The 17,284-nt window shown below is 62.5% G+C and overlaps 2 protein-coding genes across 3 annotated transcripts in view; one reads left to right on the forward strand and one right to left on the reverse strand.

The window, feature by feature from the left end:
- The first annotated feature begins 235 nt into the window (after nt 1-235).
- Nucleotides 236-8,013, forward strand: COMP (cartilage oligomeric matrix protein). Its single transcript, XM_019963804.2, has 19 exons — nt 236-335; nt 587-672; nt 1,101-1,152; nt 1,578-1,747; nt 2,431-2,568; nt 2,836-2,910; nt 3,004-3,162; nt 3,250-3,354; nt 3,442-3,549; nt 3,756-3,915; nt 4,451-4,569; nt 4,794-4,846; nt 4,943-5,124; nt 5,325-5,503; nt 5,625-5,673; nt 5,889-6,085; nt 6,795-6,967; nt 7,585-7,724; nt 7,809-8,013. The coding sequence occupies exons 1-19, from the start codon at nt 257-259 to the stop codon at nt 7,853-7,855; spliced, it is 2,271 nt and encodes a 756-aa protein (XP_019819363.2). The 5' UTR covers nt 236-256; the 3' UTR covers nt 7,856-8,013.
- A 374-nt stretch (nt 8,014-8,387) lies between these two features.
- Nucleotides 8,388-17,284, reverse strand: part of CRTC1 (CREB regulated transcription coactivator 1) — an 85,200-nt gene continuing 76,303 nt past the window's right edge. For both annotated transcript variants that reach the window (XM_019963807.2, XM_019963806.2), the window contains 3 exons: nt 16,309-16,395; nt 15,578-15,758; nt 8,388-13,741 (listed from right to left, as the gene is read on the reverse strand). In XM_019963807.2, the coding sequence (XP_019819366.2) occupies nt 13,530-13,741; nt 15,578-15,758; nt 16,309-16,395 (480 nt within the window). In that variant the 3' untranslated portion in view covers nt 8,388-13,529. The remainder of the gene's footprint in view (nt 13,742-15,577; nt 15,759-16,308; nt 16,396-17,284) is intronic.

Here is a 17,284-nt window from a genome sequence, read left to right on the forward strand (position 1 = left end):
GTCCTGACTGATTCCCCGCCCCACCAACCTCAGCCCAAGCCCCCGCTGACTCAGTTTCCTCGCCCGATCCGGGTTCAGCAGCGCTGGGCGGGGCCTTGAACGTGGAGGCCAGCGCCGTCTGTTTACCTTGTGGCTGGACGCTGGGCAGGGCCGCGGTGGGCCGTCCCCCTGGCCGGCCGCGCCGCCGGGATAAATAGGCCGCTCGGCCCTCGTGGGCGGCAGAGAGCGAGCCGCCGTCCAGCTCCCCGCCGCCGTCATGGTTCTCGCCGCCGCCCGCGTTCTCTTGCTCACGCTGGCTGCCCTCGGGGCATCAGGCCAGGGGCAGATGCCGCTGGGTAAGCCGCTCCTCCCCCACGCCGTGCCTCTGACCCCCAGAGGGACAGGACTCACGGGAGGCCTAGGGTCTCGCGCGGCTCCTTGATGTTCGGGGAAAGTTCACCGGGGCGTGCCGGGTGGAGACAGCAGAAAGTGGGGCAGAAGCTCAAGTAATTGGGTGGGCGTCAGGGATCCCTGCGGCGGCGGGGTGAGGAGTGGTGATGGGGGTCGCCGGTTCCCGACGCCCCACCAGCGCCCCCTGTCAGCGCAGGTGGGGACCTGGGCCCGCAGATGCTACGCGAACTCCAGGAGACCAACGCGGCCCTGCAGGACGTACGGGACCTACTGCGGCAGCAGGTGCCGGCCGGGGTTGGGGGGTTGGGGGTGCAGGGGAGAAGACAGAGACTTGGAAGAGGGGAAGTGGGTCTCGGAGGCAGGGGAGGGTGGGGGAGTGGGAAGGGACCGGAGAAGTTGGTCCTGATGGAGGTGAAGAGGGGCCGGGTTTATGGAAAGGAAGAGGGAGAGGAGGCGGGGCGGGGGGGGGGGGGTCCCAAGGATGAGGCGTTCTACGGGAGAGGGTACGGATCCTTGAGGGGAGAAGGAAATCCCAGAGAAGGAGGAGAAGGGGCTGGGAGAGTGCGGATCTGGGGGTAGGGAGTCCGTGGGGAGAGGGTCCACGACGGTGGTGCCATGGGGAAGGAGTCTGAGAGAGGGAGAGGGGAGACCGGCGAGGGAGGAGAATGATGGAGCCCCGCTGACCACACCCCATCTCCCTTGCACCAAAGGTCAAGGAGATTACGTTCCTGAAAAACACGGTGATGGAGTGTGACGCGTGCGGTGAGCGCAGCCGGGGCGACGGAGACGGGGTGGCCGGGGAGCGAGAAGAGATGGGGAGACAGAAACATATCCAGAGAGCAGAGGACAGACCGGGAGCAAAAGAGACAGAGAAGAAGACAGAGGTTGACAGAGATGGAGAGATTGGATGAAAGATGGAGAGAGAGGAACAGAAAGGAGACAGAGAGACTGTGGGAGGGGGAGACCCCCAAAAGAGCCAGAAACCTTGCGAGAGACGCTGGGAGGTGGAGTCGCGGAGGGAGAAGCGAAAAAAAACGGTCGGGCGCAGAGATCCAGAGTCTGCAGAGACCTGGAGAGCGGAGCACTCAGTACGGGGCGGGGTCGCAGAACAGCCAGGATGGGAGCTCTGTCTCGATAGGCTCCACCCCTGGGCGTGGCCTTAACCACTCGCGCCCCACTCCCTGCAGGGATGCAACCCGCGCGAACCCCCAAACTGACGGTACGGCCGCTAAGCCAGTGTTCGCCCGGCTTCTGCTTCCCCGGAGTGGCTTGTACCGAGACAGCCAACGGCGCGCGCTGCGGACCCTGCCCCGAAGGTTTCACAGGCAACGGCTCGCACTGCGCCGACGTCAACGAGGTGCGTCTGCCACCACCGCCCCGACGAACCCCCAACGCTTGCCCCACAACTCCCCACCGCCCCGCCCCGACGACCTCCTCGTCCGCTGGGAGGACCCCCCTCACCTCCGGGGGCGCACGTCCTGACGACCTCCCCACCGCCGGCGGACAGTCACCCCTACCACGCCCCTCTCCACCTAGGACGCCCACCCTGACGACCTCCTCCATAGCCAGTGACGTCAGCCCCGACGACTCCCCTACCGCCGGGAGTGGTCCCCCTCAACGACCCCACTCACCACCGCCCGGGGTCGCCGACCCCAGCGACCCTTCCACCACCGGGGCTCCCCCGCCCAGGCAACCTCCTCACCGACGGGCACGCACGCCCCGACGACCACTTCCCCGCTCCGCTGGAGACGCCCGCCCTCAAAATTTCTTCCCCCGTCCATGAGCATCCAGCCCACCGGGTCCCAGAAACAGCCCCACTCCAGGCAGGCCCTTCTCCTCGCCTGGTCTTGCCCTTTCCCACATCAAGGCAAAGCCGTGTGTGACCTCTGGGACAATAGCCTCTGCCCCACATGGCACCCCCTCCCTCCTATAGCTAGCTGATGGCCCTTGAACTTTACAAGTTCAATAAGCCCTAAGGCGCCTCTTTCTGGGAGGCCCAGCTCCTCATCCTCTGATCCTCCCCGGCCCTTCCTCCTCCAGTGCACTGCCCATCCTTGCTTCCCTCGCGTTCGCTGCATCAATACCAGTCCGGGCTTCCGCTGCGAGGCTTGCCCACCTGGGTTCAGCGGCCCCACCCATGAGGGCGTGGGGCTGGCCTTCGCCAAGGCCAACAAGCAGGTGAGGGCCATCGGGGGTTGGAGAGCCGGGAGGAGCATTTCGGGGTGGGCGGCATTTTGTTAAGTAAACTCCAGCCTTGCAGCCTGCTTGGCTCCAGGTGCAACAGATGGGGACAGGAGTCTGGGGAAGAAGAAGTTAAGGGTTTCCCATCAGGGATGGTCGGGACTAGAGGCAAGGTGCAGGGAAGAGGTAGGATTCAGAGGATTCTTGAATCGGGTCTGGGGGTATCTGCCTGGAGCGTTGACCAGTGCGCTCTCTCCCACTCAGGTTTGTACGGACATTAACGAGTGTGAGACCGGGCAGCATAACTGCGTCCCCAACTCTGTATGCGTCAATACCGTGGTAAGGCCTGGGAGGAGAAGGAAGGATTGAGAGATGGAGGGTGGGGCGGAGGTGTCAGGCGGCGGGGGCTGACCTCCTGTGGCCTGGGCTCAGGGCTCCTTCCAGTGTGGCCCTTGCCAGCCCGGCTTCGTGGGCGACCAGGCATCAGGCTGCCGTCGGCGGCCACAGCGCTTCTGCCCTGACGGCACGCCCAGCCCGTGCCACGAGAAGGCCGACTGCGTCCTAGAGCGTGATGGGTCGCGATCTTGCGTGGTGAGTGCGAGCGGGCCAGGAGTGGAATGGGATGAGGGTGCGGGTGTAGGGCCACGCTAGAGCACCCACTTACTACCCCACCCGCAGTGCGCCGTCGGCTGGGCTGGCAATGGGCTCATCTGCGGCCGCGACACAGACTTAGACGGCTTTCCGGACGAGAAGCTACGCTGCTCTGAGCGCCAGTGCAGAAAGGTAGGGGGGGGTGCGGAGGGCGTGGCCTGGTAGAGGGTGGGCGGGCCTACTGGCCACGCCCCTAATGCCCGCAGCGCCCACCCCTAGGACAACTGCGTGACGGTGCCTAACTCAGGGCAGGAGGATGTGGACCGGGACGGCATCGGAGACGCCTGCGACCCGGACGCCGACGGGGACGGCGTCCTCAATGAGAAGGTGGGGCAAAAGTGGGGCCTGGGCGAGACCGGGTGGGGGGCGTGTCTCCGGGTGACTGGTGTGGCCTCAGAGGCTGATCTCGGGGTCCCAAAGGACTAGGGGGGAGGGTTCCATGCAGAGGAGGCGGGGCCTCGGAGCTGGACAGTCTGGGGAGTGACTTTTGACTCTCTAGGACTGCCTATCCCCTAACCGGCCCTCACCTCTAGGACAACTGCCCGCTCGTGCGGAACCCAGACCAGCGAAATACGGATGGCGACAAGTGGGGCGATGCGTGCGACAACTGTCGGTCCCAGAAGAACGACGACCAGAAGGACACAGATAAGGACGGCCGAGGCGACGCCTGCGACGACGACATAGACGGCGACCGTAAGTTCTGGGCAGGGGAGGAGAGGAGAGGAAAGGGCGGGCACCAAGGGGTGGGGTTTGGCTGGAGGCGGGGCTCAGCCTCTTCTGGAAGCCGGGGAGCGGGTGAGCTTGCCTAGGGCGCCATGGACCGCTGATCCTGCTCCGTGGGCAGAAATGCAAGCTGGGATGCCGAGGGAAAGAGGGAAGACCTTCTGGAGGAGGGAAAGGGGGACCGTGCGTTAGATGCTGCAGGGGAAAGAGGACAGAGCCGTGAGCATGGGGGACAGGGCCCCATGGAGGAGGTACCATTTTTACAGCCAGGAGAGACTCAAGGTGGTGCACATACTGAGCCAGTCCCTGCACCGCTCCATTTAGTCTCTAGGAGGCTGGGCACTGGGCACGAATACTTGGTTTAACTTTGTAGTTATTGGGAGCCAGCCAAAGGTGGAGTGGGGACTCTGTCCCAGACTAATCCCAGGTCTGCACCTGCTCTGCTGAAGTCAGCCTAACCCCGGCCCCATCTGGGGATCCGGTTCTGTTCCCCTGCTTCTCACAGGGATCCGCAATCCGGTGGACAACTGCCCCAAGGTGCCCAACTCAGATCAGAAAGACACTGATGGTGATGGTGTAGGAGATGCCTGTGACAACTGTCCTCAGAAGAGCAACGCAGACCAGGTGAGTGTAGGCCAGACTCCAGCTGGGGCAGACCCCCAGGTGAGTCCCAGACTGGTTAACAAGACTCCAGCCCAGTCTGAACAACTTGGGGTCGGGGCGGGGGTGGGGGTTGTTGCTTGGGCACAGGAGGATCTTGGCTCTGGAACTGGGGGTGGGAAAGAGGCTTCTGAATTCTTCTGCCATGATTATGAACGTCTGTATCCTCCCCCTCCTCTGGCCCCCAGAGGGATGTGGACCACGACTTCGTGGGAGATGCTTGTGACAGCGACCAAGACCAGTAAGCAGGCCATCTGGGGCTGAGGTGGGGACCCAGGGTGGGCAGCACCTGACCCGGCTTTCTGGGGTCTCATTGTCCCTGTTCCACCCACTCTAGGGATGGGGATGGGCACCAGGACTCGAAGGACAACTGCCCTACAGTGCCCAACAGTGCCCAGCAGGACTCAGACCACGATGGCCAGGGTGACGCCTGCGACGACGATGACGACAATGATGGGGTCCCCGACAGTAGGGACAACTGCCGTCTAGTGCCCAACCCGGGCCAGGAAGACATGGACCGTAAGGCTGGACGCAGGTCCCGTGTGGGGGATGGGGCCAGGGTGAGGTTAGGGGTGGGCACGGTGGGGGCAGTGGCATTTGTGAGCCGAGCTGGAGGCGTGGCCTGGGCAGGGCCAGTAGCTTGTATGGGCATGGCCAGGCCTGGGGCGGGGCCTGGAGCTCATTCTATCATTGCGGGGGGGCCTCCCACCTCCTCTCAGGCGACGGCGTGGGTGACGCGTGCCAGGGCGACTTTGATGCGGACAAGGTGGTAGACAAGATCGATGTGTGTCCGGAGAACGCTGAGGTCACCCTCACCGACTTCCGGGCCTTCCAGACGGTCGTGCTGGACCCTGAGGGCGACGCACAGATAGACCCTAACTGGGTGGTGCTCAACCAGGTGGGGGCGGGGACGAGGCGGGAAGTAGGGGGAGCCCAGGACCACCACAGCGGGTCCTAAACTGGGGGCAGGGAGCCCAGTCCTTCTGGCCTGACGCCCTTCTTCCTTTGAACCTCACCAGGGTATGGAGATCGTACAGACGATGAACAGCGACCCAGGCCTGGCTGTGGGTGAGACGCGGGGGTGGCCAAGCCATGCAGGGAGCTGCTCGGGGGGTGGGGCGGGAGGAGAGGCGGGACAGGGGCGGGCCTGGACTCGGGAAAGGCGGAGCCAGGTTAGGTGGGCTGGACTCTGGGCTTGGGCATTCTGTACTCCGAAGGGGCAAGGTTCAGGGACGGATCCGGATCCCGGTAGGACAGAGGCTAGCGTGCCTTCCTCTCCCCAGGTTACACGGCCTTCAATGGCGTGGATTTCGAAGGCACGTTCCACGTGAACACTGCCACGGATGACGACTACGCTGGTTTCATCTTTGGCTACCAGGACAGCTCCAGCTTCTATGTGGTCATGTGGAAGCAGATGGAGCAGACGTACTGGCAGGCGAACCCCTTCCGTGCGGTGGCAGAGCCCGGCATCCAGCTCAAGGTGCCAGGCCCTTCCTGAGCGCTTGGTTTCAGTGCCTTCTCTGAGGCCCCCTACCCTTCCACAGACCCACAAGTCTTGCAGTCCCCGGCATTATCCTACGGACCTCAAAGGCTTTCTACCGAAATCCTCCCAGTTCCTCCCACAGGCCCTCAAACATTCCCCCAGGATCCCCTGGTCTTCCTGTGGGCACCCAAACCCCCTCACAGAGCCCCAAGCTTTCTCTCAGGTTCTAAATCCTCCTGCAGACCCCCTAGAATAGATGCGCTCAGGCATGTCCGACTCTTTGCAACCCCATGGACTGTAGCCTGCCAGGCTCCTCTGTCATAGGATTCTCCAGGCAAGAATACTGGAGTGGGGTGCCATGCCCTCCTCCAGGGGATCTTCCAGACCCAGGGATGGAACCCCCATCTCTTGCATCTCCTCCATTGCAGGCGGGTTCTTTACTACTAGCGCCACCCGGACCCCAGTATTTCACTGAAACCCTGAAATTCCCTAAGTCCTCTAGACTCTAGTTTATCCTACCGACCACTGCTGCCCCCTATAACCTACCTGTAAACCTCCATGTGGCCAAGGCTTCCTTGAGGGTCTCCCATCCAGGCATACCAGGGGCCCCCACCACTCCTCTGTGACTCAAAGCTCCTTGCCCGTCTGGGGGCCTTGGTGGCCTGTATGGTCCCTGACCCCACTCCCCTCTTCCTGGATGTGGTAGGCCGTGAAGTCCTCCACAGGCCCTGGGGAGCAGCTTCGGAACGCACTGTGGCACACAGGGGACACAGCGTCACAGGTGCGGCTGCTGTGGAAGGATCCCCGGAACGTGGGCTGGAAGGACAAGACATCCTACCGCTGGTTCCTGCAGCACCGGCCCCAAGTGGGCTATATTAGGTGGGAACCCACCCTCCGCCAAGGGGCCCAGAGTCCCTGCTCATTCCTGGCTCTTGTGGGAGAGGGTTGCTTCGGGGGGCCTTGGTCCCCTAGCCTGTAAAATAGGAATAATACAGGCAGAAATAACTGGCCCTGGGGCATGATACCCCTCCGAGGACATGGGGAGGGTTCAGGTCCGGCAGATGAGCTGTTCATTGGGCGGGGCCAGAGGGGAGGCGGGGCCAGAGGGGAGGCGGGACAGGGGCGGGCCTGGACTCGGGAAGGGCGGGGCCAGGTTGGGCGGCCTGGACCCAGGGCTGGGGGTTCTGAACTCCGCACATACATAGCAGAAGGTGGGGTCTCACCCACTCCCCGTTTCCCAATCCCCACTCTGCGCTGCCAGGAAGTCTAGGCGCTATGTTTAGCATCTACTGTATGCGCGCCCTGCACATCCGTCGTCACACAGGGGAACTGAGGCTCACATCAGGAGCCCCCTCTGCCCTGAGTGTGGCCCAGGCAGGGAGACACACAGTTCCCTCTCCTAGAGAAGAGAAGCTAGTTCACTGGGCAGGGTGCTGACACTGAGAGGGGAGGGCTTGGCCTAGGGCCCCGAGTCACGGTCCCCTCCTCCCCTGCAGAGTGCGATTCTACGAGGGCCCAGAGCTGGTGGCAGACAGCAACGTGATCCTGGATACGACCATGCGGGGCGGTCGTCTGGGGGTCTTCTGCTTCTCCCAGGAGAACATCATCTGGGCCAACCTGCGCTACCGCTGCAACGGTAAGAGGACCCTCATCAGGGAAGGCGGGGAGTCTGCACCCCCCACCCTCACCCGCCTCTCACCTGCTCACCCTCTCTCCACAGACACCATCCCCGAGGACTACGAGGCCCAGAGGCTGCTGCAGGCCTAGGGATGGGGTTGGGGACCTGCCACTAGGTGACAGCCACCCGCACAACTGCCCTCAGCAGTTATGGGAAGTCATCAGCACCAGGCCCCAGGAGGCAGTCGGCCTGGCGGGGAATGAGAGGGGCTCAGGGAAGACAAAATAAAGTGTGTCTGTGTGGCGGAGGGGCTGGCTGTGGTCTCTGCTTCGGGAAGATGGTAGGGTCAAGTCTCTGAGGGGAGGCTGGCCCAGAGACCCCAAACTTAGGCAGTGGGGGTGGGGACTGCCACTGGCTCCCTGCTGACTGGCTGGGGCCCTAGCAGCCTGACTAGGAGTGTCGGGCCTCGGTTTGCAGGCCCCAGGCCTGCTGCTTCGTCCCCTCCGCGCCCCTGGAGCATCTGGCCTGGGATCCTGCGGTGTGTGTGTGAGGGGCTCAGGCCTGGGTGCCCGTGTTCATGGGTGCGTGGTCTCTGGGCAACTTCCACCTGGTGCGCCTGCAAAACCCACATCTCATCCTTGAGGCGGGAGAAGAGGGGAGGAAAAAAAGGGAGGAGGCAGAGACGAAAACAGTGAATTTTTATTACGTTTCATTACAAAGGATGCAAAGGTACAAAGACGATAGTGCCCACGCCAGAAAGGACGGGCAGGGGCTGGCCGAGTGCGCCCTGAGCGCCCGCCCCCGCCCACTGTGGGCACCCACGCGTGCAGCCCACGGGACAGCCACAGCACAATGTGCATGCTGGGGAGGGCAGAGCCAGCCTGGACAAAGGGACACAGGTGGGACGGGGCCGGGCCTGGAGGGTTTGCATATATCAGTGGTACTGCCCAGCTCCTGGAAGGGGAAGGGCAGTTTCCTATGGAGGGCATGGCAGGGTCAGTGGACCTCAGCTGCCAAAGCCCTCCCTCCCGAAGTCTGGTGGCAAGTGCCACAGCTGTGTCCCCTTGTCCCCAGTTGGCAGGAGGTCAGAAATGACAGGCTGGGCATCGACTGCCCCCAGATTCCACAACCCTGTGAGAGGAGGGCAACCCACGTGTCTGGCTCCTGGGGACAGGGTGCTGGGTGCTGGTCAGTTGGGCAGAAGGTAGGGAGAGCTGCCTGGAATCAGCTCCTGACATCTAGCCCCTGCCTCCTTCCCTGCCTGGGACGAGCCTGGGACCCGGATACCATGGACCTGAGCTCCTAATGACAAGAGGGAACTGAGGCCTTGGTCACAAGAGTCTTGCCCGCCCCTGGGTGCCTTCAGAGGTACCCCAGTCAGTGCCCAGGCCTGGGAGTGCAGGTCACCCCACCTCTGCTGGGGAGAATTCGTCTGTGGCCAGGCGCCTGTGGCACACCCATGGTTACGAGAGGTGCCTGAGCCCCACCAGCCAGGACCCCCAAAAGCTGAAGGAAACCACAAAGAGCTGGCTCAGGCCAAACTGACGAAGGAACGTCCCAGGGACCCCGTCATACACCGTGAGACTCCCCCAGGGGTGGGGGCCCAGGGCCCACAGAGAATGGAACAGGGCAGAAACAAACCAGGCTGCTGACTCACCCCAGGCAGGCCTCCCAGAGCAGGAGGCACCCAGTCCCCCCGTAGCTCTTAAGGTCGTGTGGCTGGGGTGCAGGCTCAGGCGGCCACAGACCCCTCACCTGAAGCATCATGCCCAAGAGCACCAGGTACGCTTGACCTGGCACCTCTGTGCCCCAACCCCACGCCAAGGGTACCCCGGGGCCTCTGACCACAGCTCCCTCAGAACCCAGGGAGGGTGGGGGGTGGTTGCTCCCGTTTTGTCACAACTAGGGTGGGGGCAAGGGAGGTGGAGGGTCTTTCAACCATACCAGGCCTCACCACCCCTAGCCCGCACCCTGGGGTGGGGACACCTTCTTTGGACATGCAGGAAACTCAGAAGCTGGAGTGGGGGCAGGAGGTTGGCAGCATGTCTGGTTATGAACTAGCTCAGGGTTGGCCCAGGCGTGGAGATCTGGGGAGAAGTGTAGCATCCCAGGAGAACTCAGCCCCCGGGAGGTCTCTGGGTCCACAGAAGCCCCTCAAGGAGCAGTGATCGAAGGGACTCTACAGGCCCCGGCCTCAGGAGCCCTGCCAGCCCCGCCACGGGCCTCACACCATCCCCCATCTCCCGTGAGCAGGCCGCAGCCAGCTCGCACCCGGCACGCAGCCCCTACAGTGGACAGCTACCCTGGCAGGATGGACAGACGACACAGGACCTCTCACCCTCCATGCAAGGGTCTCACCAGCATCTGATGGACAGACAGATGGACAGCCACTCTCGCCCACCCGCATGTGACACAGGGGCCTCATGACGGCCCCACGTGGCCAGCCATGCTCCTCAGAGGTGGGCCGCCCGAAGCAATCAGGCCCAACACACCTAGGATGTCCTAACTCTGCTGGCTCAGCCCTCAAAATCCACAAGTAGGTAACAGTACACAAAAGCCAGCCAAGCACCCAAAGCCGGGCTCCCAGCCCCTGTGCACACCCGCTAGGCAGGCAGGTGGCCCTAAGGCCAGTGGAGAGGCTGGAGGTTAGCACAGAGGTGGCATTCCACACCCACCTGCCCCTGCCTTCCGGCCTTGCAGGCCTGGTCCCAGGGAGCTCTGTGGACCGCGGTTGGGGTGGGGGCTGGACCCAATGCAATCAGGGTCCCTTCTGCTGTGCACCTGTCCCCAGCAGGGAGCCTGGCCAAGCTTCTGGGTACTACTGGCTGTGGGTCCCCAAATTTTGCTGAAGAACAGACCTGCCTCCTAAGCTTTCCATTGAGGGGGTCTCAGGGCCCTCTACCCCAAGGGGCTGGCCCTCACCCTTCTTGCCCAGGATAGTGCTGGGGGGAGCAAGGTGAGCCGGGAAAGTGGAGGGGGCGCTGCAGTCTACCCCAGCAGTGCTGCTGTCTCCCCTCTGGTAACGGCACACGTCCTCACGGGTACCTGTGACGGGGTATGACCCCCAAAGAGACCCGCCTTCTCCTCCCCCAAGTCCACCCTGGGCACTGCAGGGGGTGAAGCTGAAGAGCGGAGGGTGGGGCAGGGATACAAACTCTCCTCTCTGGAGAACACAGAAAGAGGCTGACCCCAGGTCTCATCCTCATGGGGGGACATGCTCCCCACCCTGGGGGCTCAGAGGACAGGGGGCAAACCGAGGCATGGCGTGTGCTCCCGAGGGACGGATGAGGGGAGCTTAGCCGCAGCGAGTGAGGGCGCGGTGGTGGATCTATGTACATGACGCAGGGGCCCCGGCTCACCCCTCACGGCGCAGCTTGCCTGGAATCACAGTATTTTCACATCACGAGTCAAAGGGCTGATTCCCCTAAGCTGTCCTGTTCCTAAAAGTCTTGGCAATTCAAGAATACTTAGTAGAGAAGTGATATATAAGAAAAAACCCAAATCCCCTGTTGTAGACCCCCCGGCAAAGGCCTGCCCAGGGCTAGGAGGGGGCAGCGAATCCTTTGAGGATGCCTGGCCGCTGGTTTCTGGCTGGGTCCCCTCCCCAGGAAAGCTCTGCACCCACGCCCCTCATGGGCCGAGGCTGCCGTGTTAATACAAAGTCACCTGTGCTCCTGGCCAAGGGATGCGAGAAACGGGCCACGGGGCTGGACACCCCTCCTTCCCTGCCCACCTGCACCAAGAACCCAGTGCTGGGCAGATGGGAAGTGTGGGCTGACGGGGTTCCCTCATGGGGTCCCCAGTGCCTTGTTTGAAAGTTGCATCCAGGAAAGTTGTTTGTAATTTTATTAAGGCCATTTTTTTTAAAAGTTCTACACACAAGTCTAATGGTAATCAAACCCTTCTATGTACATGTAGTTCTTCTTAAAAAAAAAACAAAAAACAGTCCCCATTCTTTGCCCCCAGCCCCTGCCACGCAAAGAGGACAGGTCCCTGACCTGGATGGACTGGCACTGTGTCCCCCAGCCAGACAACAGCGGTGGAGGCCAAGTGGCAAAGGACAGGGGGCTCCCCGTGGGTGTGGCCACCTGGCCACTTGGCTATGTGCTAACAGCCCAGCTGGGGAACAAGAGAGGGACGGTCACTAGGATCTGGCTCCCACAGACACGAGGCGGCGCTCCGGAGACCCTGATGGAGGTGGAAACGCACCAGGCAGGAGGGGCCAGCCCGGCTGGCAGGCAGAGAAACAAGTAAGAACTCAAGATGCGGTGTTGGAGGGAACCAAACAGAGGCTCCGGTTCCAGGGCAAAGCAGAATTCGAAGCCTGCCCTGCTGCCCGCTCGCAGGGCCTGGAGGGCTGATGGCCGGCCTCTGGCGCACCAGTGAGCCCGACAGATGGTCACCTGGGCCTCCTGAGGCACTTTGAGAAGCACCTGGAAACCAGCCTCTGAAACACACACTGCTCTTTGCCTCCAAAGCCAACCCTGCCGGGAGCGGCCACCAAAGAGATGGTGGGAGAGGATGAATGTTGGCTGGTTCTCGGGGCGGGCTTGCTGAGGACAGGCTCATCACTGGGGCGCCTCAGAGCAGAGGGGCCGCAGCTGCCGCCAGCCATGGGGTCTGGGATGGACCCGCCCTGAGGACTGGCTGGCACCTTCAGGAGACCCTTAATGCAAGCCGGGGCTCCTTCCCGGAAGTCGGTTATGGGACTGGAGGCGAGGCACTTCCGGCCGCTGCCGCCAGCTTTCACCGGGGTGTCCGCCCAGTCCAGCCTAACCTCACGTCCTTCTGGTTTGGGATAACGGAGCAAAACTAAAAAGACAGGAGATGCAGCTCAGACCTGGGCAGGCAGCAGGCTGCTTCCAGTTAGCTCACAAGTATTACAAGATTGGATTTCTAGAGTTAAAAAAAAAAAACATGCTCTCAGGCAAGTGTTGGCTTGAAGGAGTCAGTTACTCATCCACAACCAAAATGTAAATACAAACCAAAAGAAACAAACGAAAAGAAACACAACAAAAAATGCCCTGGCCACCCCCTCCCCACCCCATTCATTAAATAATAGTAACAGTGACCACAGTACAAAGAAAGATGGAAACAAGTTGCACCCCGCCCCCAGAAATATCTGCCTCCACATGAGTCCCCGACAGGCTGGGGTGGGGGTTTCACAGCACAGGTGGCCGCAAAGGGGCCTGGCCGGAGGGTGGGGGATGGGCAGGCGAGGCAGGGACCCTGGAGGAGACTCAGCTGCTTCCCATGCTGTTCACATGTTCGCATCCCACCTCCATGTGATGGATGCTAGCGTTCTGTGTGTGCACAGAAATATAAAAGACAGCAGTCCAAATAGTGTTTATTTCGCTTCACGTCCGCCCCCCTCTCTCTGGCACTTTCTCCCTTTGGAAGGGTGGGGCTGGCTCGCTACCTATCCAAGGGCTGGGGGTGCGGGCAGGTAGGGGGCCCAGGGACAAAGGAAGGCAGTGAGAGCTGGACAACAGTCGCAAGATGTACCTCAGCCCACCACCGTTGCAGAGCATGGTGCCCACCGAGGCTGGGAGCCCTGCCCAGCATGCTTTCCGCATCTTACAGGGGATGAGAGAGCAGGGAGGGTCCGCGGGGGCGACGACGCGCGGCCTCACGCGGGAGGTGAACGACCGGGGCGGGGTGGGCAGGGGGCGCTTGGCGGCATTGCAAGCTCAGAATCACAAGCTTGGCCGTTTGCGAGGGACGGAGCGCCGCTGTCCCCAGGCTCTGGGTGATGCCATCGGGACCACTGGCCGGCGGGGTGACAGAGCCGGGGGCTGGGCGGCCATGTGCCACGCGACCCGCTCACAGACGGTCCATCCGGAAGGTGTCCTCGGTGGCCGGGTCGGCCAGGACCATATCTGGGTCATTGAGCATGTGCAGTCCATCCAGGGTCAGGGGGTCAATCTTGAGTTCGTCCAGGGGGAACTGGTTGTCAGAGTCGAAGCTGACATCACCAACCCCGGCCAGTGTGCTGGTCAGTTCTTTAGAGAGGCTGGGAGGGGACTCTCCTGTCACTGGGGTAGGGGGTACACACAAAAGTCTCAGCTTTGCCCTGGCCCCTGGCACCCCCACTCTGTACCTCCACAGCCCCAGTCGACGCTCAGGCCGCACCAGGAAGCTCGCCTGAGTGGTCTGTGCTGCAAAGGACACCTGCAGTGTCTGGGGACATTTTCAGTTGTCACTCCTGGAGGGAATGCTACTGGTGTCGGGGTACAGGCTGGGGATGCGGCGACGCTGCTCAGCACCCCACAGTACACAGCGTGGTGCCAGCCCACATGTCGGGGTGCCAAGGCCAGGACGCCCGGGATGAGGTTTGTGACACAAACTTCAGCGTGACCTGAAGGGAGCAGGGGGCCTCTCCGACTCTGCCAGGCAGTCTGCTCTGTGTGCATCGGGGACTTGGCTGTGGGCAGGAGGGAAGCCCAGGTTTCTCCGCAGAGACCCAGGTTCAAACCTGGGGTCCTGTGAGATCATGGACTTCCGTTTCCCACTCTGGCAAATGAACACGTAAGTTCTGGTCTTTCTGGGCTACTGGACAATCAGAGGCCTGATCCTCTCATACAACCTCCAAGGCCAAGGCTTCTGCACTCAAGAGTATCTCCTGCAGACCCTGGGTCCAGGCAGGTGGCCCTGGGTCTAGTCCAGGCTGTGGGGGGCTCTGGAGAGAGAACCCTCCCATCCTAGAGATGCCAGAGGGACTGCAGAAAGGGTCTCATCCTCAACCCCAAGTCAGCCCTGGCTTATGAGGAAACTGCTTCTTCTTTGATAATACCAAGAACCTTTAGGGGCATGACAAAGGGTGGGGAGAGGACTGGAAGGTCTGAGCATGGCTGGGTGGAGACGTGTGTGTGTGCGCACACGTGCCCAGGCACTGTGTGTGTGTGTGCATGTGCACATGAGTGTGCCCGGGCAGTGTGTGTGTGTGTGCACGTGCTCCTGAGTGTGCAAGGGCACTGTGTGTGTGCGTGCATGCATGTGTGTGTGCGCGCGTACACGCATGTGTGCCCAGGCACTATGTGTGTGTGTGCACGCGTGTGTGTGCCCAGGCACTGTGTATACGTGCGTATGGGTGTGTGCCCGGGCAGTGTGTGTGTGTGCACGTGCACACGAGTGTGCCCAGGCACTGTGTGTGTGTGCACGTGCGCATGAGTGTGCAAGGGCACTGTGTGTGCGTGTGTGCGTGTGCCCGGGCAGTGTGTGTGTGTGTGTGTGCACGTGCACATGAGTGTGCCCGGGCAGTGTGTGTGTGCACGCACTCATGAGTGTGCAAAGGCACTGTGTGTGTGAGTGCGTGCGTGTGTGTGCCCAGGCACTGTGTGTGTGTGCACGTGTGCGTGTGCCCAGGCACTGTGTGTATGTGTGCGTGCGTGCCCAGGAACTGTGTGCATGTGTGCGTGTGTGTGCGCGTGCCCGGGCACTTGTGTGTTTGCATGCGTGTGCCCAAGCAGTGTGTGTGTGTGCGCACGCGTGTGTGCGTGTGCCCGGGCACTGTGCTTAGGCTGCTTGGGGATGCCCAACACAGTATGTGTGAGCTCTTATGTGTCTGTTGGCTGCACAGGACAAATCCCACTGGGCATGTTCAGCTACTGGGGCGCGCGCGCTGGGCAAGGGGTGAAGGGCGAGGTGAGTGAGTGGCTCCGTCCCGTCCCTACTCTGCACCCGGGACACTGGACTGAGTCCGGACTCAGCATGTGCACCCCGGCCTGCACCCCGTAAGCTCCGCAGGGAGTCAAGGTGGGGCTCTGGCCTCCACGGGTCTGCACTGAGGCAGGGCTCCATCCCCCTCTAGGCTCCCATGGGGACACTGACGTCAGGACCCGCCCCGAAGACGCCCTGATGGGGGGCCTCACCTGTGAGGATGATATTGGGGATGCTGCTGTGGCTGGGGTAGCCAAGCTGCTGCGTGTCCGGCAGGCTCCCATGGCTGCCCGTCAGGCCCATCATGGCCGCCTGGGAGTAGTTGAGCGTCGAACCTGGGCTGTACAGGCTGCTGGAGCTGATGGCGTTCTCCATCATGTTGAACTGCTCCAGCTGGAGAGGAAGCACGGGGGTGTGAGCCAGCTCCCCCAACGCTGGCCGGCCTGCCTGTGGCCGCCCGGCCCTCCCGCCCCACGGGACGCCCAGCACACTCATGCTCGGGGCTGCCAAGCACAAGTCGCCCTGCCTTCGGGTCTCCCCGTCTCTGAACCTGCCTGGGCTGGCCAGCACACGGCCCTTCCAAGCGTGTGGAGATGGATGGATGGATGGTTGGTGAAATGAGTGAACAGCTCTGAGTAGCAGTCCACCCTTCCCATGCACACACCCCCTCCACCCCGGGGTCCACGCAAAGCCAGTGCAACCTCCCGGCAAACCCACGTGCACGGCCCACACCAGGGCACTGCTGTCACAGCCACGGCCCGTCCCCACCAGCGTCCACCGCCTGCCCTTCCTCCCCCTGTGGTGGCCTCGTTCTTCGTAAAGGGTGCAGACGCAGGGGGACCAGGCCAAGCCACCCCCTCCAGGGCCGGGGCTGCCGCAGCCCGGGGAGCGGGCCGAGGAGTGGGCGGGGTCTGGCGAGCGTCTGCGGTGGGCGCCCGCTCACCTGGTGGGACAAAGCATTGGCCTGCCTGGCCGCCATCTGCTGCTCATAGAATGAGTCCCCAAACACGCCGCCCAGGCTGGAAGAGTGCTGCAGACAAAAGAGAGGCCCGCTGTCGTCAGGGCTGCCCGAGCCAGGCAGGGGGGAGGCCGTCGGGGGGCGCTGTGCCCGAGCCAGGCAGCGGGGGAGGCCGCCGGGGGTGGTGTGCACGAGCCAGGCAGGGGGTGAGGCCGTCGGGGGTGCTGTGCCCAAGCCAGGCAGGAGGTGAGGCTGTCGGGGGCGGTGGGAAGGTGTGCCCACAGGCGGGCTGCACCCAGACCCTTCCCCCAGGACTTCACCGCTGGCCTGGGCTGGGAGAAAGGGGAGGCCTTTGGAACTTCCTGGATGATGCTCGGAATGTGAGAAGCTGACCCCGTCCATCTCAGGGCTCCTGGGAAAGCCCATGCCCCCTGCGATGGAGGGGTGCACGCCTAACCTCAGGACGATTGCTCCTTTCCACCACCTGATCCTGGGGGGCCTTTGCACCCCAACTTCCCTAAAAGTGCCATCCCATCTCCTCTCTGTGAGCCCATTTTCATCAGATGGAAGCCAAGGGGCCACAGGGTCCAGGAACCCCATGTGACAGCCCAGAGGAAAGTGTGTGATTGGGGCAGGGCGGGAGGGTCTCTGGGTGTCTAGGATGCGATAAGTACCTTGTCAGACATGGGAGACACGGGACAGGAGGCAGGCCACACACGCGGGCAGGAAGGCTTCACAGAATAGGACGAGACAGGCACACAGAAGGCCCTGCCCCCTGGCCCCCACGGCTGAGAGGCCAGAAAGCCCCACTCCTGTTTGCCCAACGCCAGCTAGGGCAGAGGGATGGGGCTGCTGGGAAAGGAGCAGGGGGCTGGGGGTCCTCAGAAGCAGTGGAGATGCCAAAGAAGGAGCAGGGAGCTCCTGCCCACTCCTGAGATGCTGCCAGAGAGGTGGCAGGAGA

This window comes from Bos indicus, chromosome 7 (genome assembly GCF_029378745.1).
Source record: "Bos indicus isolate NIAB-ARS_2022 breed Sahiwal x Tharparkar chromosome 7, NIAB-ARS_B.indTharparkar_mat_pri_1.0, whole genome shotgun sequence".
Classification (NCBI taxonomy): Eukaryota; Metazoa; Chordata; class Mammalia; order Artiodactyla; family Bovidae; genus Bos; species Bos indicus.

What these genes read in the sequence shown, in the direction of transcription:
- COMP (XM_019963804.2), top strand. Translation starts at nt 257, where the DNA reads ATGGTTCTCGCCGCCGCCCGCGTTCTCTTGCTCACGCTGGCTGCCCTC. An exon ending in CTGAGCGCCAGTGCAGAAAG is followed by an intron (nt 3,355 to 3,441) that starts GTAGGGGGGGGT and finishes GCCCACCCCTAG; the next exon opens with GACAACTGCGTGACGGTGCC. An exon ending in GGGCCAGGAAGACATGGACC is followed by an intron (nt 5,125 to 5,324) that starts GTAAGGCTGGAC and finishes ACCTCCTCTCAG; the next exon opens with GCGACGGCGTGGGTGACGCG.